Source organism: Equus przewalskii, chromosome 24, assembly GCF_037783145.1.
Source record: "Equus przewalskii isolate Varuska chromosome 24, EquPr2, whole genome shotgun sequence".
Lineage (NCBI taxonomy): Eukaryota > Metazoa > Chordata > Mammalia > Perissodactyla > Equidae > Equus > Equus przewalskii.
In genome coordinates this window covers 26771098-26796667 of record NC_091854.1, presented here as the reverse complement: position 1 = coordinate 26796667, position 25570 = coordinate 26771098, and the positions used below count along the sequence as shown (strand labels likewise).

General features: G+C 37.0%; 1 protein-coding gene across 7 annotated transcripts in view; it reads left to right on the top strand.

Moving 5' to 3' along the window:
• The window catches only part of LRRC7 (leucine rich repeat containing 7), a 492999-nt gene that overhangs the window by 443290 nt on the left and 24139 nt on the right, over nucleotides 1–25570 (top strand). For all 7 annotated transcript variants that reach the window (XM_070592305.1, XM_070592302.1, XM_070592303.1 and 4 more), the window contains 2 exons: nucleotides 2665–2886; nucleotides 16487–16579. In XM_070592305.1, the coding sequence (XP_070448406.1) occupies nucleotides 2665–2886; nucleotides 16487–16579 (315 nt within the window). The remainder of the gene's footprint in view (nucleotides 1–2664; nucleotides 2887–16486; nucleotides 16580–25570) is intronic.

Here is a 25570-nt window from a genome sequence, read left to right as displayed (position 1 = left end):
ACCAAGTCAGAACCTGGTCCTGCCAGTTTACCAGTTGTGCAAATTACCTTGGAAAGTTATTCAACCTCTCTAAGCCTTAGTCTCCTCTTCAGTAAAATCAGATAATAATAATTCTCTCGTAATGCTGTTGTACGAATTAAAGGAGGTAATATGTGTAAGGTAAGTTTTAGCACATTGTTTGGCACCCACTGTTTGGATGGTAGCCATTATTAAATGCCAGTTACTGTGCCAGTCATTAAAGATGGTAAGTAGGAGATAGTGCTTGCCCTCAAGGAGTTCCAAATCAAAGCATAATCACAGCTCAAAATGCCCCATCGGAAGGAAAAATAAACCAGAAAAATAAGTTTAAAGGCTAGTGCAGCTCTATAACATATAGCATTAGCTTTTTACCCTTGGACAGACCATTACCAGAATATTCTAATCAATGAAGAGTGTGCAGCAATCATTACTGATTTTCTCATGTGGATTATGCATCTTGAGAGTAAAGCTATGCTCTGGATCCCTCTTAGTTTTTCTGGGTGTAAAAATTTTTTGCTTGTCTATGTGATCACTTTCAATTAAACTACAAGTTCTCCTCTTTCCCACTGGCTCAAGCGCTCACTGAAGACCCATGAATATTATACGAGTGGAGATGAGAAGCAGTTATAAACGTAAAATCAACTGATTATTCAGTAGCCAGGCCAGTCAGCTTAGTCAGCCTATACCCCCAGTTCCTAACTCCAGGAAATTGCTTTCTCTAATTATGTAACTCCACATGCCAGCGAGCTCATTCAGAGTACAGCAGCTCAAAGAGTGATACTGGGTTTAACTAAGGCTTTCCTCTCCTCTCAAACAAGAGAACATGAAATTTCATGGAGGTGGGAGAGAACTGAATTCGAATAAGGAAAAATTTGACCAAAAGAGTGTTTAGTCTTCTAGAATGGCTGAGAAAGTTGTGGCATTACCTTTCATTTAGTTTTCTAAGAAGGTAACAGACACATTAGAGAAATACATACTTGCCCTTTATGAACTTATCTTAGTTGTGTTTATGATGTCATAGTTTTGGGATCCCTGGTTAATTGTGTTGGACAGTATTGGATTGATCATTGTTTTCACATTGTGCTGCTATAGCCTGAAACTCTTTGCATCTTTTCCTCTAATTTCTCATGACCAAAATATCTTTCCTGTTTTTGAGTGTAAAAAGTTGTACATGACAACAAAACAACCAGTTGGATATCTAAAAATATAATGAAATGGTTGTTTACTTTGTCCTATATATTGCCAAATAATAATTTTGAATATTTTCTTCACTGAAATTACTTCTTGTCTGTAATCCAACAATAAGCCTTCCGTCTTCTCCAAATGATTTTCCATGATGACTATTTCCTCATGTCTCTAATGTTGCTCTTCTTTAAAAACTTTAAAATGATTAAAAGTGATCTCTTCCTTGAATATTTGCTTAATAATTTTTTCCTTATTCCTCCAATCTGACTTTTTCATAGTAATCAAAAATCTTGATTAGTGAGGAAAATTCACAAACTTTCCTAGCTGATGAATTCTAAGGTAAAATTCACTTTTGAATTCCAAATTACCTACCCTTAAGAAACCATCAAGAATGAAAATGAGTGCAGGAAGTCACCCCTCAGATCCTTCCACAGTAAAGGGTGAAATAGAAAGCACAGCACTAAAACACGTGTTTAAAAGTGTTAATGATAAGCATCCACTTCCCATGTTAGACCTCCATGTGAAACCATTCTTAATTTGAACAGGCATGTTCTAGGTGACCAGCTCACAAACAGAACTGTTTGCTTGGTAGAAAAGATAGCAAGCAGAAGGACTCAAGATGCTGATGCTAGAACAAAGGTGAGAAAATCAGAGTGAACAGAGGCGCAGGAGTACGCACCCTGTCACTTAGAGATGGGAGACTGCAGTGCGCGCCCTCTCTCCTCCAACAGCCACCTGTAGGGATGGAGAAATGGTGGTAACTGCTTTAACTGAGGAGCCGATGAATCTCTCCGAAAGCTCCTGAGGAGATAATCTGCACAGAGAGCTCGCTTTGAAGGCCCTCCCATTTCTAGGGCCTCCCCAGTCTACAGATACTCAGGAATTTATCACATCATTCATTTTTAATGGAACTTAAAGATTCCAAAAACCATACTCTTGATTTAATAATGCAGAAAATTAATACATATTGATTATACTCACCTGAATAAACTTACCATGCGCCTGTCGCATAAAGGACAATACGCAATTCAATTCTTTGCTTCAGAATTAGGAACTAGGTTCTATCACTTTCCCCTTGATGTTTCATATATTACATCTCTCTCCCTGCTATTATTTAAAGGAAATGCCAGATGGAACTCCACTTTATTTTTAAGTTGTGACTTCTTTTTGCTTCTTGAGATTTTTCAGACTGAATTTTGTTCCCTTAAAATGGGGGTTAAAATAATCTTTGGCAAGCCACCAGATGACTCTGAATGTATTTAATGCAACCTTGCTCCAGTATTAACATTTTCACAAACTGCAGTAGGCAGACCCTCACTGTGTTTTCATTATCCTTTCCAGCCGTGGCTGAAAGCCCAAATGATGCCACTTTACCCGAGAGGTACTCTGTACGTGTTTTCTACTTTAATCACATCCTTTCTACACCACGAATCTTCGTCTGACAGATTATCTTCTCCACAGGCAGGCAGCCACATCCAGACCTTGATGGGGTCCCAAAGCCTGCAGCATCGGAGCCGGGAACAGCAGCCATACGAGGGAAACATCAACAAAGTGACCATCCAGCAGTTCCAGTCACCATTGCCTATTCAGATCCCCTCGTCCCAGGCCACCCGGGGACCTCAGCCCGGACGGTGCTTAATTCAAACTAAAGGGCAAAGGAGTATGGATGGATATCCAGAGCAGGTGAGGAGAGTTTTTATCATTGAGGGCTTTTCAGGAAATGTTCAGGAAAGCCCACCCAATTCATAGTTTGCCTTCCCTCGTTAATGTAGGCGGGACACATTAACGCTGTCATCATGTTGAATGGAATGGAGCCCTCTTTGCAGGGATTTTATCATTATTTTCAGTGGCCGAGGACTACAACATATAGGAATTGATGCTTGGTAAAGTGTTCATTTTACATAAGGAAAAATGGATGAATCAGAATCATTTTTCTGGTTCATCATACACCTTCTCCCACCCACCCCCAGTTCAGTTCTGCAGCACGGCTCCTGAATATTACAAAGAGCATCAGTGGATGAGGTGTATTTACCAAGGCCTCAGGTGAAACTGACACTGTGAAATGTAAACTGTATATTCCCCTCGATTTGTAGACACATTTTTTTTAAAAGTTTGATCTTCTGATTGTTGCATAGTATAGAGATAAAGCCTTGCTATGAAGAAAATGATAAAGAGCAGTTAGAAGGGAAACATTTCCAAAACGCTCCAAAAGCTACTAATATGACTCAATATTAAGCTTAGAAAATAAGACGTTCAGATCTTCATACTCTCATAGAATTAATTTCTCTTATTTTATTCTTCAGATAATTAGGCAAAGCTCCCACTGACTTCACTAACTCCTGACTATGGTTCCTAAAGCTTGCACGTTATCATTGCTTTCTCAAAGCTTCACATATCGCTCCACCATATTTTCAAAACATATCAGACAAGATTATCTTCATTCTCATTTTTTCCTTTATACTGTTAAGAGCCATTTATTATTTGGATCCCAGCTGCTCTAGACAGCTCCCCTATTTCTTAATACTCTTCTTGAAGCTGAGATTTGTATTAATCATTTTCAGAATCTTAGCTTTTGTTAAGATAATTCTCTTCCTATCCTGCCTTGATCTAAGCCAACTGTTGGATTTCAAGTGTCTTTAATCAGGTGATAATGTGAGGATTGTAATTCTCCAGGAAGTCTAAAAAGTTAAAGTTTTAAACTATGCTTTACCACCGGCATCTTAGAAGGTTAAAAATTGTTCATACCCCTTCACCCATAAACATCATAACCCAGACCCAGTTCTCTGACTTAGTTATTCCTGTTAGCAGCTACATGATTTTTTTCTCCCAGAATCAGGGCATTTAAAAATCCAGTGAAATCAATGCCCTCTGTTTCTCCTGCCTTGAATCGTAGGCTTAGGATTAGCATGCAGTTATTCTGAACACTCTGAATGTAAAGATCTTTTTTACATTATTTCTCAAAAAAATACATAAATTGTATAGTTTGACTAATGAGAAGATAACTAAGTTGTAAAGTTTGCATGCTTGTTGAATGTAAAACCTCGTGATTCTTCCAGAGAAGGCATTTACAGTCACTTGCAAGTGTTCTGATTCACAGCTCTAACAGCATCAGATGCCTTTCAAATTGAGGGGTAAAAACTTAAACATCCAATGGCTGTGTTAGGAAGGGACTTCAGTATGATTCCTCTTGCTTCCCCAGTTTTTCTGCCTTTGTTTCAGGCTGAGATGGCTTGAAATGCTGAGATAAGCACTTTGGAGCGGCCCGGAGAAAGCCTAAGAAGCCTTTAACTAGCGCTCCTCCCCAAACTGTGCTCTCCCTTCCCCCGAGGTATAAATATGGAGACAGTTTCTCAGTCCTTTTTTGCCAATTCGGTGTAGTATTTGTCCACTCCCAGTGTCGTGCTGGAACCGACTCACGCCGCGCGTTGCTGTGCGCGTCTCTGCCCAGCTCCGCCGTCAGCGCCCTCACGCCGGTAGGCTGAAATTGTGGGGATAATTGCACAGGGAACTCGGCGCTCGCTGCGAACCAGCGCTCGCCCCTGCCCCAGCTCTTCAGCCTCGTCCAGCACACCGCTGACGGCTACTCTGTTTTCTTTTATCTCTCTTTCTGTTTCCATCCGCTCCACTTCTTCATTTTAGCAATATAGCATTCGAGAAAGAGAACACTAGGAGTGGGTCTCAGAACTTGGAGTTCAAGTCTTATGTTAACATTTATTAGCTTTGTGACCCTGGCCAAGTCATTGACTCTTTCTGAGGTTCAGTTTTTCTCATAAAATGAGACCATTAGCCACCCACCCACAACATTCGAAAAGTTTTTGTGAGAGTCAAATGATACAATTCTACATACACGACGCACGCACGCACACACAAAGTAAGGCTGGCGCTGAGAGTATAGAAATAGAAAAAAAAAAACCAGAAATACAAGATTCTAAGAATTAAAACATTGGAGGAAACTTAATGATTATCAGTCCCAACCTCACTAGTCTATAGATAGAAAAACAAACAAAAACAAAAAACAAGAGAAGAGTCTGAAGAAGGTTATGTAATTTGCTCTCATAATGAAAATATTTCATGTATTTTTTATTTTTCTAAGTTATATTTCTTTTGAAAATTCAGAACAAATGAAGAAAAATATTTATTACATTTCAAAACCTTATAGTTTCACGTGAAAATTATAGAGTAGTGATTGAAGTGCAAAGACCAAGGAGATAGGGGCTGGCCCCGTGGCCGAGTGGTTAAGTTCGCGCACTCCGCTGCAGGCGGCCCAGTGTTTCGTTAGTTCGGATCCTGGGCGCGGACATGGCACTGCTCATCAGACCACGCTGAGGCAGCGTCCCACGTGCCACAACTAGAAGAACCCACAACGAAGAATACACAACTATGTACCGGGGGGCTTTGGGGAGAAAAAGGAAAAAATAAAATCTTTAAAAAAAAAAAAAAAGACCAAGGAGATAACTAAAAATTTCTAAGATGAGTTTCTGGCGTATAAATCAAGGCACTCTGTTTTCATAAGGCATGTCTAGTGGTGCATTAAAAGAGCCGTAGAGAGAAAAACACAGTTTTCTTAAATGATCACAACTACTAATGTTAAATTTGGTAGAGTACAATATGGAAAAAACCTAAATTATTCATAATTTTTAAGTGCAAGGAGACATCATAAACGTGGTACAAAGACTCCACAGAGTGATAAAGCATAAAAATTTCTATTAAAGTAAAAAAAAGTAATCACTTCTTGGAACGCTACAGGTGAAAAAAATATCCAATTACAATGAATACACATTTTTTAATTTAGGGAAAATAAGTCTGAATGAAAATAGGATAAGACGGGACAACAGTTACCCTACATTGCGTGCCTGCTATAATAAATACGTATAGTATATATGTGCGTATATAGTACGTATCTTACACAGGCCTGGCTTCAGGGCTGTGTGACCTGTGCAGTTGCACAAAGTCCTGCACTTAGAACGGCCCCACACTGGGTTTAATGCTCTGCTGTCACCACCTTGTAATTTTAATAATCATTGAACCAGGAGCCTCACATTTTCATTTTGCACCAGGTCCCGCTAATTATATAACTGGTCCTGCTTACACATACTCTTTCATTCACAATAATCTTATTTCCTTTTTATAAATGGAGAAAGCAAGGCACAGAGAAAATAAGTAACTTGTGAAAGTTGTAAGTGGTCAAGCTGGAATTTTAACCTAGGTTTGTCTGACCCAAAACCGAAGTTCTGTGTCCCCATCTTACCATGAAATTAACCACATGATCTCAGACACTTGCCTGCTGTGGCCTCAGTGTCCTCTTCTGTCAAATAATATTGATCAGACCTGCTCCAGCTACAGTTCAGAACTATAGAACTGCATTATGCAGATGAACTCACATGAAACTCACATGAAACACTTCCAATGTTTTGAGAAGCAGAACGGACTGAACAAATGGAAAGTTTTATTATTGACAAAAACATACCTCTGTATCTTGTCATGTGACCTAAAGAACTAATGCGCTTCCAATCTGATTAAAATAAATTCAATATAGTAATGAACATATATAATAAATGCTACCACTGACGACGGGATGAATTCAATGAAGGTCATTTTGGACCTAGGCAGAGTACTCAACTTTGTTTAGCCATGAAGAAGCACTTAGTAAACTTTCATGTTCCTCCTCAAGGATGAAACCATCTCAACTTTCAAACTACCCATCACAGTAAAACAGGGCAAAATATCCAAGAATTCTAATTTAATGCACTTATTTTTGCTTGTTTATTTTTCATAGACATTAAGTTTCAAGTCTGTTTTCATCTCTAGGATCAAATGAAATAAAACATATGGAAGTGATTTTTAAACCATGAAGTGCTACCCAGATTCAAGGTATTAATTTCTATAGACTAGAAATCTGATTTCTAATAATAGAGCTTCTTTTTCAACAAATTATCTACAACACAAAACCATATGCATGTCACTTGGAGTTCATTATCAGGGGATTTTTCTTAGAAAAGGGAGTTTAGTACACAAACCATTATGATTATTGATGAACATAATAGAAAATAAAATGAAAGTCGTATAAAGTCGTGAACTGAAGAAAGCCAGAAAGCGAAGGCTTGATTCTTGTTCCACTTGAAAAACTCCCAGCCATCATATCCATCCTGACAGCTCTTCCCTTTGTTTCCCAGTCCAAGGGTAGAGCCTTAAAGATCCTGTTTCCCTTACCCTCCCCTTCACAATATAATAATGCTTTCTATCAGTTCTCAACCTCAGCTATACATTAGAGTCTGCTCAGGAGCTTTAAAAAGCATTGATGCCTTGACCTCATCCCCAAAGAAACTAATTTTGTTCAGTCTGGATGTGACTGGGTAATGGGAATTTTTGAAACTCCTCAGTTGATTCTGTTGAGTAGCCAAGGCTGAGAACCAATACTTTAGATATTCTATAGCTCAACAATTTACCAGCTGAATAATATATTGTTATTATCACTATTTAAAAGTATAAATAAATTGTCCATAACTTGTTGAATATTTTTAGAAGGAAATAACATTAACTTGATTTTTCTCTTTTGCAAATGTATATCCCAAGGCAATGGATATTTATATAGGTGGAACATACAGATATTAAAGCAGAAATAGGAAGGAAAAACATCAGAATGATGCTTCAGAAGTCTCAAATCCTTTCCAATGTTAACTGAATCGAATCAGTAATGCTGTGATATGAGTAGAGCAGTTTCTGTTTTATTGACTAGAAGACTAAGACTCAGAGAAGTTAACTGTCTTGCCTGTGGCCACACAACAATGTAGAAGCTGAGTTGGGATCAGAACCCAGTTTCATGAGTCTACCACGGTACACACTGCAGCCTATTGCTGTGGCCTAGCATAGAGGTCAAGAGTAAACTCACACTGGAAGAGTAGAACAATGCAAAAATAGACCCTCCTGTCCATGTCTGCCCCAGACAAGAGGACATGCCTGCTAATTAACCTAACACATCGGGATGGCAGGAGTTCCATAGCTGTCTCCTGTCAGTTCCTGTGAGCATACATTCGAACTAAAATTGTGCCTGAAAGATAACTTATAAGATTACATTAGAATCGGCCTCTGTGAGTCATACAAAGCAATTTGTATCCATCATATTCAAGGGGGAAAAATGCAAACCTCCAAAATTTTCCCAGAAGGAGATGCTGTAGTCTACCCCGGAATAAATCTTTTTAATACTTAATAATATGTGGAGGACATGAAGCAGTTGGCTAATAGATATGATTTCAGACATTACTTTAGATTAGATGCCTGGTCAGGGCTCACACGGGTTCCAGGTGAAGCTGTCATCTACTGGGGCCAAGTGAAGAAAACGACATTATTTTGAGTGTTTGATGTAAGAAGAAAAACTTGGAAAAACTTGTTTTATTTAAATCATTAATTTTTACATTAAGAAGGAAAAATCTAATAAAGATGGTTAGAAAATCAATATTAAAATGGTTTCAAGGTAGGTTATTTACCCAAATGATTTCAGGGACATCCCATAGCACATCCTGCCCCGCTTAAAGTATTGCTGCTTAGAAATATTTTCCCCATAAAATTTTATTCTTCAATAACCAAAACAATACTGCTCCTGAAATTGCAATTCATGGTTTAACACAAATAATGTATAACTCAGCACCACAAATTCTACAAATTGACTTTGTAAGGTCTGTGTGGTCGAATAGTAGAATTCAGTAAACACTGCAGTAGGAATCAGAAGGCCTCTTTCATTGTTCCACTAAATATGTGTATGACCTTATTGGTTTCCTTAAGTGTGAAATGAAAAATGTGAAATGAATAACCTTTAAAATTTATTTATAGACTAAAAAAGCCTTCGAGTTTCTATTTCCTAGATGCATACAGAGTCAGCTAATTTTTTCTGAAAGATCTAGAAAATGCTACATCAGAGGATTTTATTCATCAATCTTTCTATTAGTATATCTTTTCAAAGATTTAATTAAGACTTTGAGTTGGACTTGCATCTCTAATTCACAACAGAAAAAGGTATGAAAATAGAAGGATCAAAAAATACTAATTATTCTTGAATATTAACATTGGCATATTTTTATAATTATTATTACCTATCACACAGGCGCAATAGAAATTTTGGAAATGCTGAGAAGTTTTATGTAGAATTTGTATGGCTATGCAATGTGCATATTGTAAGTCAAAACAAAAAATTATAATACCTTATAATTACATAGTACTTTTTATCATACAAGCACTGTTATGTAATAATCATAAGACCAGGAGCTAAAAGTAAAAGTAGCAGTAAATTTAATTTCATTCCAGGAAGCATTCTCTCCTTCTGTCAAGTCCCCTGGTCAAATCTCCATCCTCATCTCATTTGATCTCTTAGCATGTGGCTTGACTTCCTCTTTCTGTGCACATTTTCTTCACTTGGCTCCCGCTACTGGGTTTCCTCTTACCGCACTAGCCATTCTTTCCTGGTTTCTTTGTTGATTGTCCTTCTGTTCCTGACCTTTAAGTGGTAGAGTGAGCCACTGCTTAGGCCTTGACCCCCTTCTCTTTTGTATCCATACTCTCCCCTAGATGATCTCATTGAGTTCCAGGATAGATGACTCCAAAATTTATATCGCCAGCCCTAGCCCTCCCCTGCACTCCACATGTTTGTATTCAATTACTAACTTGTTGATATCTCAACCTGGAGGTCCAATGAATTTCTTAAACTTAGCAGGGTCAACAGGAACTCTTGACTTCCTGCCCCTGCCCCTATCACAACCTGTCTCTCTTCCAGACTTTCCCTTTTCAGTTAATGGCTCTCCTATTCACCCTGTTGCTATAGCCAAACATCCTTGGTTCCCCTTTCTCCCAGCCTACATCCAGTACACAGCAATTCCATTAAAATATATTTTGAATCTACCACTTCTCACCTGCACTGCTACCACCTTGGTCAGCCATTGCCTCACCCCTAACCCCTTCAATAGCCCCCTAATTGTCTTCCCTCCTTCCAGGTGCTTCATTCCAATCTATTTTCCACTGCCAGAATGAGCTTTTTAAAAGATAAATGAGATCATGTCACTCTTCTGCTTAAAAAGCCCTTGTAGCCTGGAAATTCCTGAATCCTTTAAGTCTTTACTATGGCATAAAGTCCCCTCAGATCTGGGCCTGCCTCCCCTCCTTCCCCTCTTTCCTTAGCTATTTTCTCTCTAGTCATGCCGATCTTGTTGTTGTTGTTGTTTTCAACAGCTTCAATGATATAATTTACACATCATGAAGTTCACCTGTTGAAAGTGTTCAATTCAGTGGTTTTGAGTATATTTATATAATTGTGCAACCTACACCATAATCTAATTTTGAAATGTTCTCATCATTCCTAAAAGAAACCTTGTACCCATTAACAGTCACTTTCCATACCCCCTCCCCTCCATTCCCCTCCAGCCCTAGACAAGGACTCATCTACTTTGTGTCTCTACACATTTGCCTATTCTAGACATTTCATATAAATGAGATCACGTAATATGTGGGGTTTGTTGTGACTGGCTAATTTCAACTAGCTTAATGTGCTAAGTGTAGCATCTACCAGTAATTCTTTCCTTTGTATTGCCGTATAATATTTCTCTATATGGATATACCACATATGGTTATCCATTCACCAGTTGATGAACATTTGGGTTGTTTCCACTTTTTGGCTATTATGAATAATAAGCCATTCATGTACAAGTTTGTATGTGGATGTATGTTTTCATTTTTCTCAGGTAGTTACCTAGGAATGAAATTGATGGGTTATATGGTAATTATGTTTATCATTATGAAGAACTTCCAAACTCTTTTCTAAACTGGGTGCCACATATTACATTCCCACCAGCAATGAATGGGTGTTCTAATTTCTCCACATCCTCACCACTGCTTGTGATTGTCTGTCATTTTTGTTATAGCCATCCTGTGAAGTAATACCTCATTGTGATTTTAATTTACATTCCTCTAATGACTAAGGGTGTTGATTGTCTTTTCATGTGTTTATTAGCCATTCATATGTCTTCTTTGGAGAGATGTCTATTAAAATTTTTTAATTAGTTTTTTTAATTAGGTCCATTTTTTAATGAGGTTTTTTGGGTCTTTTAATTATTGACTTGTAAGAGTTGTTCATATATTCTAGAAACGAGACTCTAATCATATATATGATTTGCAAATATTTTCTCCCATTCTGTGGGTTGCCTTTTCTTTTTCTTGCTTGTCTCCTTTAAGCACAAAAGTTTTTAATTTCGATAAAGTCAGTCATCTCTTTTGTCATATTTGGTTTCATATCTAAGAAATCATTGCCTAACTCAAGATCATGGAGATTTGCTCTTATATTTTCTTCTTAGAGCTGTATAGTTCTAGCTCTTATATTTAATTCCCTGATTTACTTTGAGTCAATTTTTCTGTTTGGTGTGAGGTGAGTGTAAAAATCATTATTTTGCATGTGGATTTCCAGTTGTCCCTGAACCATTTATTGAAAAGACTATTCCTTCCTCATTGAATTACCTTGGACCTTTTGTTGACAATCAGTCGGCCATAAACGTTAGGGTTTATTTCTGAACTCTCAATTCTATGCCATTGATCTATATGTTTATCCTTAAGCCATCTTGTTTCTTAACTTTACAAAGACCCATCTATATTTAGGGCATTTAAACTTGCTGTTCCCCTGCTTGGAATAATTTTATCATTTTTCCTATTGTCCTGTGCTTGATCTTTTACATTATTCACACTTCTGCTCAAATGTCACATCCTCAGAGAGGCCTTTCTCGGCTACTTTACCTAATACAGCTCCTCATTCCTTTTCCATCACTCTCTACCACCTTTTCTGCTTTCTTTTTTTCACAGCTCGCCTCATATCTGAAACTGTTTATTCTTTACACGTTTACTATCTCTCTTCCCCATTAGAATGTAAATTCCAGGATGACAAGGATTTTTTTTATATGTTTGATAAAGTGCCTGGCACTTAGTAGGAAATCAATAAATATTTGTGGAATAAAGGCATTAATCATGATTTCTACAACAATTTTCATTTTCAAACCTATAATGGTTTTTCCAAGCAGTTAATTACATAATTGAAGTACTCCTTTGAATAATTGGCACTCCTTCTAAAACCTCATCACATGTTTTAACAAGGAGTTATCATATACTTTTGATGACTTGTATTTAAGAGTATGTATCTTTGGTCACACATACATATTACCTCATTCATTTGTTTATTCAACGAAAAATTAATTGAGTGCTAACCATGTGCAAACCATTGTTCCAGATAGTCAATGAAGAGCTAACATAATAGATCTAAGGAGGTAATTCAGATGTCCTACTTGCATAGGAATCCGTGTGGATGTGGATGCCTCTTCACCAAAACCTCTCTATGGTAATATGCTCAGGGTTCAGCTCTGGAAATGGCCTCACAAGTGGGATGTTCTTGGTTACAAGTTTCCTTCTTGATGTTTCAGCAATTAAAAGCCTTCCAATAGATCAAAACCTTACCTTAAATTTCTCACAGAACAGATACTTAAGATTCTGCTTGCTTTATTTCCCAAAAGCAGTTTCAAACAAGTGTATAATTTTTCTTTTTTAAATAAAAGATAAGAAATTATTTAATATCTGTAAATAAGCAAGTTTCTCCTCAATTTTTTATCAATTAATCCTCTTGATTATAAGTGACAACCTGATAAGATTTAAGCACAAAAGAACATTTTAACTCATATAAGCTAAAACTCCCAGGATGGGCAAGCTTTGTTAATGCTCTGTTCAGTAGAAGTCATGACTTCTTTCTCCATGGGTTGGTTCCTATCTCAAAACGTCTTTCCCCTCATTATAGAAAGATAGCTCGACAGCTCTAGATCCTCTCAGATTTAAAACTAGCAAGAAAGAGCAAGAGTCTCCTTCCTAGGAATCCTAGTGGGCATCTCATTTCTCCTTTTTGATTGGAGTACTGCCCATAATGTAAACAATCATATTTTTAGGGTATACAGTGCTTTGTTTTAGGTCTAGATAACCCGATTCACCAAAGCATACACGTTGAGAATAGGGAAGTGGGTGGTGCTTCAAAAAGAAATTAACGTATAGCTACCAGAAGGATGATGGATCTTGGGCAGCAAAAACAACAGGTATCCACTAAAAGCCATAATACGTACTGCTAGGAAAGAGAATGGCCACTGGAACGTAGTGTAGTAAGCCAGTTCATTACAGCATTACCAGGTATCTTTCTGTAATGCAAGTCCCTAATTCTGAGTTATAGCTCCCAACACACACACACACACACGTTGTTTGTTCGCATACATGTGCACACACACAGGTACAACCATTTCCTTTGCTCTTGCTGCTAGGTTTTAGAGCACTGTTAGACCAAATCAAATCACTACCTTCTATGGATTATAGATTCTGACCTCACAGGGCCCATTGCTACATAAGAATTCGTTTTGTTATGGGTCTTTCTAAAATAAGACCCAGTATTTTAATTAGGCAAGATTAACACAGACCAGAAGTATGAAGTAAAGTCAAATGATGGAAGCAGACTCTGAAAGAAGCAAATGCACCATTGACTGCCAGGCTGTTGCTTATATCTTCAGCCAGAAATTTCATTCATTGATATCAATATCTTAATAGAAAATTTAAATGCTGATTCTCATTAAAGCTATTTCTTAGCCTTCTGGATCTGACCTTTTGCTAGGACACTGCCTTTCCTCTTTGCCAATCCTCTTTAGTTTCAGACTGCTTCTTGGCTGTGAGGTGTTCTCTTCTCTTACATTTTATGGCCCCTTTGGGCCTTGGCAGGCAGGTGGAACTCCTTATATGTGAGATGAGTACTCTCTCTGACATGCTTTATGGGACACAACAGTCACAACACAACCTATTAACCACACTGTAGCATGCCCATGGGTAGTCTAGCTTTAGATCAGAATTTATGGTTGTTTGTCACATTTATAAAACCACAGTGTCACCTTTATTATTTCTATTATTAAAAAATATATTGAGGCAGTTCTTCATGTACTTGGCACATATGAAATTGTTTCCCTTAGATTTTTACTGTCTTCCAGATTGACAATAATATAAAATAGATATAGTCACTACCCTGAAAGAGCATGACTGGAAACTACTCTCAGCAATTTACTTTGTAAATAAAATCTGTTGCATATGTTTCCGTTCAGGTTTTATGGTGGCCTGGGGAAAGCCAGAAGTGCATGTACCTCCCACATATTATATTATGCAATATAAAATTTTTACGTTGGACAGATGTAACCCAAATTTTAAATAATTTAATTAAAAATGCACAGATATGTGGGAAAACACAGAGGCAAAATGTTTAAATCATATTAATTCCTTTCTTTCTGTTTTCTAATTAGCCACTAATAACAAGAAACACTACAAGGTAAACTGGTGTACTGAATAAAACTAAGATATTCCTTCGAGCTATATCAAGCTATTATATGTTCACATCCACAGACCGTGAGCCATATAAATACAGAACTATTATAAACTGTAGTTTCCACCACCCTATTATAACTGGTTTTAACAAATCCAGCTCAATTAAAGTTGTGATTAAACATATTTAAAATAAATATATGGGAGAATACTTATGGTAATTGGAGTTACCCACAATTTAGAAACTATTCATTAGTGACTCTACCATAAAAATCACATTAGTGGATAGTTTTTTGCCCTTATGTTGCAAATGAACTACATAATAGTTAAACATTATATTTACTATTACAAAATATGACAGTGAATTAAGGATAGTCCCATTAAACAGCCAAACCTAATTGATCCAGTTCCCAGTGACTCACAGTATATGCTAATTAAGTCAGGAACAGGACTCCAGTTTGCCTTGAACTAACTAAGAAGTAGGAATTAAAGGAACCTTTAAAATAAAAATACAGAGAGCATTTTGGGAATTTGCATTTGCCCATAAGCAAATTAATAGACTAAGCAAGATTGCTGGGGAAAACATTAAGTGATTTAAGAAAGCAAACATTTCCAATCATCTTTGAAAACTTTTCCAGTATATCTCTATATAAATAGAAAATATACGTTAATGTATTTCTTTATATTTTTTTCTGAACTCTTTGTTAATCTTTTGCGTCCTTATCTCCGGTAAGACTTGGTTCACCTAGGTCCAGTACTTGTTCTGTACTCAAAAGTTATAGAAGTGGGGTTTTTTTTCTTTATGTAACCAAAGTGCATGCTACCTCTGGGGCCCCAAGTCTTTCAATCATCTGGAGTCACTCTGCGCCACTTACATAGAAAACTAGCATTTTCACCACAGCCCACACACAGCCCCAGCTCAGGATCATCAAGAATAGGTTTGTTATAGTTTCTCCAGGTCATTCCTGGCACTGATTCCCTTCTGCTGAATTCTTGATCCACAGTCTTTGTATCAGCTCTTACAGTATCTATCATCTTTACTATGGCCTTACCCCAAGGTGGACCTCCTAATGCCATCGTTTCTCCATAGTACTACAGAGCACAGGCTCTTGTGTTTAACAGACTTTCATTGATGATTTGGAGTTTGGGAAGTAATATAGCACAGAATAGTAGAATATTAGTCATCATAGTCCTAAATATTTATTGACAATTCCCTGTCACCAACAATTTCTCCATATTATTGACCTCTTTCTTTTTCACGATGTTCTCCTCCTTTTTCTAAGATCACTAACTCCCTCTGCAGGAGCTGCTGCCAAACCCGAACACTTTACTGAGTATCTCCCTCTTCCTTTGTTTCACCCTCACTCAAGCTATGGCCAATCCTCTTTCTCAAACTAAAAGTCCTGCAATTTCTAACCAATAGAATTATCTGTTGAGGAGATGAGTGGTACTACTCTCTTAGAAAGCAGTAGCAATTTGTTTAAATAGCCCTATTTTCCCTCACTCTACATTTGCAAATTTTCTTCCACTTATTCACAGGGTCCTTTCTAATTAGTAGTCCTTTCTAATTAGCCAGAATATATGTGCATTTAAAGCAGATATTAAAATAATTCACAATCTTTTCACTGTTATCAGGCTTTTAATTTTTTAAAACTGCTAATCAAAATTTAGTCCTGCACACAGTAACGAATAAATACTTACTAACATCTGCTTGCCCAGGTAATTTCAAGCTAGTTTCAGTCATAACTGATGCATACAGAAACACCAAATATTTTGTCAGCGTTTATACTGTCTTTTGTGTACAAGCTAAAAGAGGCTAACCCTGAAACTTCAGTGGAATGGAATCTATCCCATTGGGATGTGGTTATTTGAAGATGTTAGCTTTGATGTATATATTTGATTGCCTTTTTCTATCTTTTTTACATAGTTTTGTGTGAGAATAGAAAAGAACCCTGGCCTTGGATTTAGTATCAGTGGTGGAATTAGCGGACAAGGAAATCCATTTAAGCCTTCTGACAAGGTAAGAAGTGAATTTCTTGTTGACAGTTTTAATTAGAAAAACACTGTCTTCTACTGCAGCAAAAAAGCTTAGAAAAAACTGTAAGCATTTTTACTTTGCTTTAATAAGGTAGCTAACTGTGAAGCCAATTAGAAAGTTTTTCAGCACAGGGTAAAAATAATTCACTGCAGTGCTTGACAAATCCTAAGAATAAGAAAAAATAAATTTAAGCATTCTCTTTGAAAGGAGTGTTATTTGTTTTTTGCTTTTTGTTTTATTCACAACTATATATATGTAAAGAAAGATATACAGGCAGTTTCTAACAAATTGTTTCCAAGAGCTTACTTGTAGATCACTTATTTGTTTTCTCATGGTAACAGAGTGATTACATAGTGATTCAATGCCAGGGCCAGCTGATTGACACCTCTTTAACTTATCATGTTTATGAGTATTTCACTAATAGAATTGTAGAACTGAAAGACCATGGAAACGAATATTCTATGAGAAAATCAGAGTTAGCCATGCCAGTGGAATCAGGTCCTCCTCTCATGCTTACCCCTGTTTGTCAAACCATGAGTAAAGGATCGCTACCACTCCAACTCTAACCACAATCGTTGTCTGAACGTCCAGCATGCTGCCCATGCTCACATTTGGCCTATCTGATCCCATGTCGACCACCTGACTTTATTATTTCAAAAAATTTACTGCGAGCTACCTAACCTGCCCTGCTACCATCAGCATTTAATACGCTCAGCTTTGAATCAGTTACTAATTATAATTTGATGATAATTGAAACTATCCGGGTTTGAGCTCATCAAATTTAATTGTATTAAGTGACATCATAAAACTTTGGGTTGATGAAGAAAGACAGAAATTAGGTATGAATAAGACCTCCACAGGCTCTCAATTTACCTTTGAGTCACAACCTGGTGCAGGTCCTTTTGACTCACAATTATCATAAAAATAACCCACAAATCAATTTCTGATCATAAGACCTGCTTCTGAAAAAACTTGGATGCCCCCACTCTGGATATTTCTGTAGCCTGAAACAATACCTTTAATTCCTCATTTTCCTCCACTTCTTCCCAATCTTCTTGTCTCCTACCATTCTGTTCCTTTCTGGAGAAGAAGAAGAGAGGAAGAGGACTAGAAGAAAAAAGAATTATTCACACTATACATGTTAGGATGGAAGGAACTAGAAAGAAATCTCCAGTGACCTCGATGGGAGCTCCTTTAGTCAATTGACTGGGGCAGCTATTTATATAGAAGGAAAGTGTATGAGGCAGTCCTATATAATTAGGGGAATGCCAGTTAGAAAATGTCTGTGCGTAAGTAACTACTGCATTTCCAATTTGAAATGACGTTGAAGGTAACCATTGATTTAGTAGAATTAAAATACCTCATGGTTTACTAGGACCAAATGTTTACTGAATTTTAATATATGATTAATATATCCTCAGACAAAAAGTATGAAAGTTCAGGGCCAGCCCAGTGACACAGCACTTAAGTTCACATGTTCCACTTTGGCGGCCTGGGGTTCACCAGTTCAGGTCCCGGATGCGGACCTATGCACCGCTCGTCAGGCCATGCTGTGGCAGGTGTCCCACATCAAATAGAGGAAAATGGGCATGGATGTTAGCTCAGGGCTAATCTTCCTCAAAAAAAAAAAAGTATAAAAGTTCAAAATTATCAGAAACATATGATGGTATTTCTAAAAGCCTCAAATCATTATGTCTTATTCACCTTGGCCTCCCTTTTGTCTCTGGTTTTACATCTCCTCTACAAGTTCTTTCAATGAAAAGATAGTAACCTCATCATTCTTAAGATAGTTGAAATTCAAAAGACATGTTTTTCTCTCCTTTCTCACCAGCATATACATCTTTTCACTAGATTTTTGGAAGGCACAGGATAATAAATGTTTTTAAATTAAGGATGAACAGATTGCTAAATAGTCAAGATGTCTGAATGCTGTTGCTTTTCTGCCGTTATTTTCAACTGAAGGGGACAGTAGACATGAGGCTTTCACAACATCGCCTGTAACTCTTCCACTATGATGAATATCAACACTTTATAACCATTAATTTAATTTCTCATCTGTAACATTTTGATGACTCTACTGAGACTGAACTATTGCTATGATCTTATAATTTGCTCTTTTGGTTAAATGCAATAGATATAGAGCTTGAATTGCATAATGTGTCCATTGAAATATTTCTCCCCAAAAGCACTTTTCTTTGCCTGATTACTCTCTAAAACACTTCACAAACTGAAAAGCAATTCTCTCTTATTGTAAAATTGATGGGAGTAATTAGAAGTTCCAAATCTGCAGAAGACTTTCAAGACTGCTCCTAATTTATTGACCACTTTTGTTGTCACGCCAAATGTATGAGAGATACTTAGTTAAAAGACATTGGCTCTGACAATTTATACAAGAATTTAATGCACTAAGAAGGAAGGGGCACTAATCTCTTGGAAATTCAGTTGCATTTCTTTATCTCCAGTGCCCCATCCTTGTAGTAGTTGCATAAAATTTAGAGTAGAACCCAATGCCTATACCAACCCAAAAATACCAAGCAGTAAGAAAATGAAAATGAACTTCAAAAATATTCCTCTCTCTAATGTTGAAAAACAAATTGTTTTTTCATGATTGGCTAATTTACAGCTGAGGGTGAGAAGAACCTAATTAAAGAGATGTTTACATTCCACCTCCAATGAGTTGGAGGTGGATGCTTTATAAGGAGTCCTAGCCACACAAAAGCTTAAACTTTAATATTATACAAACTCTCTTCCAGTTAACAAGTCACGGATTAGAAATGTTCTCAGAAGCACACTATATTATTTTACTTACTGTTCATGAATGTTTGAATGTTTTATAGTGCCACTCAAAATTCTAAGTATCCAAGATATCTGAATGTCTCAGTGGCATTTAGGACTTTCTAAAGTAGCCAATAGATTTGTTCCATTCGCTTCATTGTGATTGATAGGAACTATCATTTCAGCCAAATGCCAAGGCCAATGTGAGTGAGATAGGATCCAAACCGATTACCTGGTATACAGCCGGATAGGGAAAGCATGAAGTAGTCAACCCAAAAGGCTGGGAGTGTGGGACTGGGGCAAAAGTGAACTGTGTTGTTCAGTCTGGCAGAAGTTCCAATTTAAATCCTACGGTAGTGTGAGATTATTGCAGAAAAACACTTGAGACAGCCCAAAACTTAACTGAGGCTTTAGAGAAAATTTGGGGATTAAACCAGATACGAGGACTGTTTTGTACCAGACTGGAAATTTAGAACGGCATCTGGTCTTGCAAACTTAACTCCTCTCAAAGACCCCAAGGTAGTCCTAAACAACTATAGTATCCTCGAGTTAAACAGAGCATAATTAGTCCTGCAAGTCACAGCATTGTCAGAACAATGCCTAGTAGTAGAACAACCCAATTCATTCATCATGGAGCCTGTTATTTTGGTGAAAAATGCTCTTACATGCTTAGAAGGAGAGAACTGTGAAAAACTGCATGAAAATGGCCCTATCTGGTGCTTGCCTCTGCCCTCCCAGTGAAGGGGATGGAAGCCATGATGTATGTGGTTTAAACATTGCTGTCAGGATGGCAAGATGCTGCGGAGACATGAAAGAGTTTGATCCAAGAAATCTGATGATAATAAGAAAAGTAATAAAAATAATAGTCTTTTATTGAGTAGCTACAATTGTGTTGGTCACTGGTGCTAGACTGTTTGTATATATGAACTTATCTGATCTTCATAACAACTTATATTAGTTAAGTAGTAGTATTTCCCATTTTGCTGAGGCTCAGAGGGTTTAATTAACTTGTCCAAGGTCATTTAGCTGATCTGTGGCAGACAAGATTTGAACCCAAATTGATCTGACTCCAAATCCTTTTCTCTTACGAAGCACTATGATGCATGCCTCTATCTGCAGATAGCACTTAGCAGAAGAGCCACTGACAAATTTATACCCTGTAGAGTTGAGACTAATATGATATTCTAATATTGAAAGTATTACAGAGCCCTCTTATTAGTCATAGTCTAGATATCTGCTTCAACAAGTCCTTGGAAGTCAGCATGTACTCTCTATTGAACCTAGATAATTAGAAGCATACTGTACACAGTGGATTGCTAAGCAATTATATGACTTTTGGACTAAGGTATCATTAGAGTGCTGAGTTTGCCAATGGAACAAACCACTATAATCTTTGCCTGTATTTAAATGGTCAGAAAATAATAATTCATGACTGCAAAATTCAATTAATTTACCCATGCAGTTTCTACAGGACATTGTTAAAAGGAAGAGATCGGATTAATGGGTTACTGATACTGGGTTGTTGTAATGACTTCATAAGGCAGTCCAAGACTCTGAAAATGAATCAGTTTTTAATGATGCATTCACATAGTTCATCGTTCAGGGACTATAGCCTTCCTTGCCATTTGAGGAGGAAGGACTAAAGTCATAGAGTTTAAAGATATTAAAGAAAACTCATAACCCATTTCTCTATATGCTCTAAAGGTATATTACTAAACAGTCGCACGTGCAATTATCTAGCCATAGGACCAAAATGAAAGCTATATTATGGCTATCCTCAAAACACTCGACAGCAGGAAATATTCATACTGGAGCATTGGAACCAAAAAATCACCTATTCTCGGCAGTTTTATCATAAACACCCATGCTCGGTGGATGCCAAAGAGCCCACCTGTACTTCTGCTGATTTGAACAATCTGCCTGTAGACACAGAAATGATAGAAGAATCAAATTCCTGTTCTTTTTTCAAATGCCTTAATTTGCCTATGGTACAAGTAAAATCCCAAACCAACGAAGAATATCGGAGGCATGGCAAAGCTCAAATATGATCACCAATAAACTCTAAATAAATGTTCTCGAATCTCAGGATAAATTACTAGGTTTTGTTCTACATCACTTCTAAAAGATTAACTCCAGATGCCAAAATGGCCTGAAACAGGACTTACGACCCTCCTTCCACTCCGAGAAAAAAATGGGACTTTTTTCTTTGTGTGGAGATGGGTATTGCAGCAAATAAAAGTTTCTATATGATTAATATTAAGAAGAGAAAAAGGTGTAGACATTCAGAATAAAAGCATTTATTTGATACCTTTACGCAGGGATCACAATACCCAGAGGCATGCTTAGCAGTGGCAAATTCAAAAATGCACAAGAATAATTTTCCAGGTTTCCTCAGCCTCATGACATTGCGTGAGTCATAAACAAAAGGTTGCAAAAGCTATGCTCTCGACTTATGAAAAAGGTCCATACCATATGTCTGTTTCTTATCCTGTATGGATATAAAAGTCAATAGCAACACATTTGTCTAGAACACATAGAGTAGGATTTATATTTACTACATAAATATTAAACTACATAGAACACATTTCCTTTGTTTTGCACAACTACTAGACAAATATGATTTATTTTAGATATTTCTAAATTCATTTTATAATGTAATTTATATATCTATCCCATCCTTAATTCTACTCCAAGTGATTATGTAATGCAAAGTAATTTGAATCATGTGAAAGGAACATTCAGGAGCAAGGGAGAGAGATAATATTGTTATACACTGCATTTTGGACTAAATTTAGGAAGGGATTGAAACAGATCTTTTTTATATATATAAAACTGAATTTTTAAAAATAAACACCAACCATAAATTATTTTACAAAACAATTGATTATTTCAGCTGCATCTTAGTCACATTGCAATTTGAGGTTCAGAATGCCATTTGGTTGTTTGAGGACGTTAAAAATGAGATTTTTTTAATAAAAAAATGTGGCTTTGCCTGCTCTTTTCTTTGTCTTATATGGTGAGAAAAAATCCTGATCTATTCAGGAACATTGATAAGAGAATTTACAATCTCCTATTGAAAGGATTCCTACAGATGTGACCACTTACATGAAGCTTTTTATAAAGGCATGGCAGTGTACTTTAGATAGTTGGATAATGTCAGTGTCTAGACATTATAATATAAAGAAGACATGGATTTCAGCTTATGAAAGAATATAATAAAATTCAACGCAGGCTTGGTTCTTCATGAAAGTACTACTAGGGCATACATATGAAAAAATAAGGTGATTTCAAAGTACCATTTTAAATAAGAATATGGATGGCGACATTTTAATTTAACAATATGTTTAGCAAATCACTAGAATTGAGATTGCTATCATTTTGTGATATTTTGTAACAATAAGTAAAACATTTTTCAATTGAAGCCCAAGTGCATAGCCAGCTCTGTTAGTTTCTACAGCTACATATTATTTATGTTCTATCTTCTGCATCATTTTAGCCATTTAGCATGGAACAAAACAAGCAGACAAAGAATGATGTTAGAAAGGTTTTAGAGACTTTTCTTTAAGTTTGTTACTATTCATTGAAAAAATGTCAGACACTTCTCAGTCAAAATATGAAATCGCTTAAAACTAGTTCATAAATAATACCTTACGTAATAAGCAACAAGAACTGACAAGTCCACCAATGAGAGAAAGTTAATTAGTACACCTCTCTGGGATGTGTATAAAATCTTTCCCTTTCCATTTGCAAAATTACTACCACATGTTTTAAGTGGTATTCCAGGGACCTCATAGTATTTCTAGTTTCTTTCTTGAAAATGTTACAACCAACTAGAATTCGTGGAAACATTATGAAGCCAAATTAACAAAATCAAACAAAACAAAGAATAAATAAAGGGAATAACTGCCAGGTCTCTGCCTGTAGCAATATTGTTTAACCTTTTTTATTTACCCATACATTTGAGATATATCTCAGTAATATGTATTTAATAACATCATCATCCACTTTCCCCCATTCCACCCCCAAAATGGTGCTATGCTGGGAGTGGGGGTACATTTCTCCTGACTCTAGCTTCCAAAGAGTCACTTGTAACTGAAACAGAGAATTTCATGTCCCTATCATGGGAGAAGATAGTGCAGAGCTTTAATTTTTGTAGTTTGTATTTGTCTAAAGTCAGTTCCCCTGGATGCAGAGCTGGAGATGGGGATTTTTGTACAAGCGGTTAATTGAAGAATTGCTCTCAGATGAAGTCTATAAGGAAATGAGGGATGCAGGATAGGGCAGGGGAAGAAACTGGACAGAGGTGTGGGTTTAGTGGAAGCCTGATTGCATAGGGTGCTCTGGCGCGTGAGTGGTACCGCAGAGCTGTCTCACCCTGAAGAGGGAAACAGCCTTTTGTACTTTGGTACCAGTCATTGGCTGCAGGCCACCCCCAGGGAGGAGGGTGTAACCTTCCAAGCATTTCCCAGTAGGGAGGCTCCGGCCCATGGGTGATTTTCAAGAGAAGTGTCAGATGCCAGCTGTCGGCAGCACCTGCAGGATGAGAGCATCAATCTGATAAAGAGAATCTGGGCAGGTCCTCAAAAGTGTCCGTTACCCTATTATGAAAACAATAGATCTTTTTCATCTTTCAGACTAAAAGTCCTTTAGTACCAGAGATTCTCATGTGCTTCCATCAGTGAGAAGCACTGCCCTAGAACCTGAGTGCTCTCAACCATGGCATCAACCGGGAGGGCTTGCCAAAGCAGCCGATACTCTGGTATGGACCTGGAAATTGGCGATGGCAGTTTTGCAGTGAGACCCATTTAAATATGCTTTTAAACCCTTGTAATTTTTCTGATTAAATTTTTTTCTTTTAAAAAAAGACACTGCTATAGTCTACAAATACAGTCCTAGTCTGTCTAAGAGACAGCAATCACTAATTGAACCAAATCTGTGTTCTTTGGTAGCTGAAGAAAGTGATTTGCTAAACTAGATATTGATCAGAAGGAGCAGAGAAGTCTGGAGTGAACACTTTTAGATGGGGAAAAAAAGTCAGGTAACAACAGATTAGATCAGAGGAATCTAAGACAAGTGAAAAAGAAACCCAGGTAACTGCAAATCACTTTCATTGTGTCATGTTTCTCTTTTTGAGTGTGTGAAGAAATCATGAGAACTCAAAGAATTGTTTCTTAAGTTCTGTAAATTCCAGCTAAAATTCTCCCTAAGATCCTTTGAATGAATTGGGGGAAAGCTACAAACAGATGAGAATAGATTTGTTTCTAGGAAAGACTTGACCAAGTTAACCTGAAGGAAACTATGCTGGAAAGTTAGACTAGTAGATCAGAATTTAGAGTGTGTTATCAATATATATATATAATTTAATAAAATATATTTAAAATATATATTTTTTAATAAATCCAAAGCTAGGTTAAGCAGTAAGTAATAACAGTTTGGGTATTGTACAAGTTACGAAATTACGAATGTACATTTATTTAATTACCTGTCATCTTTGCAGTATAATTAGTATAGCTATACATGGTCTTAGTAACTAATTCTATTTTCTTAAGTATAACAGAGTAGCAAACTACTTGCTGTATTTGAAACCTGGTTGGTCAAACCCCATCACCATACACACACCACATTCCCATAACAAGGCGCTGTCATGGAACCCTCAAGGACATTTGTTAGTAGGAATAGAATGCAACCTCTTTTAGTGTTGGGCTAACATTAAAATGATGCAAGAGGAATCCTATCTTAAATTTTTGTTAATCTCTGTTTATCAAGGTATACTGAGGTCTCTTTGTTTATTGAGAGAAAAAAATCATATGTTCATTCTATGTCCTACTTGAAAAAATGTTTCTACCTTGACTCTGAGTGACTGGTTTTCTGGGATACCTAAACTTGGGAAGCTTTGCTTATTTCTATAGTGCAAGAAAAACCCACCATATGTTCGATTTTGTATGACTTGCACACACCAGCTTTGGTAGCTTCAGCTCTCTGAAGGTGTCCGTCTCTGAGCCATGAAGTGAGCATGTCAGAGACAGAGAATCCAGAACCACTTTGACTGAGGTCCCTTCCTCTGAGTGTGCACTGCTTCCCTTTCACTCATCAGCCGCATGGCAGTCTCCATGCTTATGCTCTGGGTGACAAAATCATCGACCTTTAAAGCCGTAACACATTCTTAGTCTCAGCTGTGTGCAACCGCAGTCCTTTTTC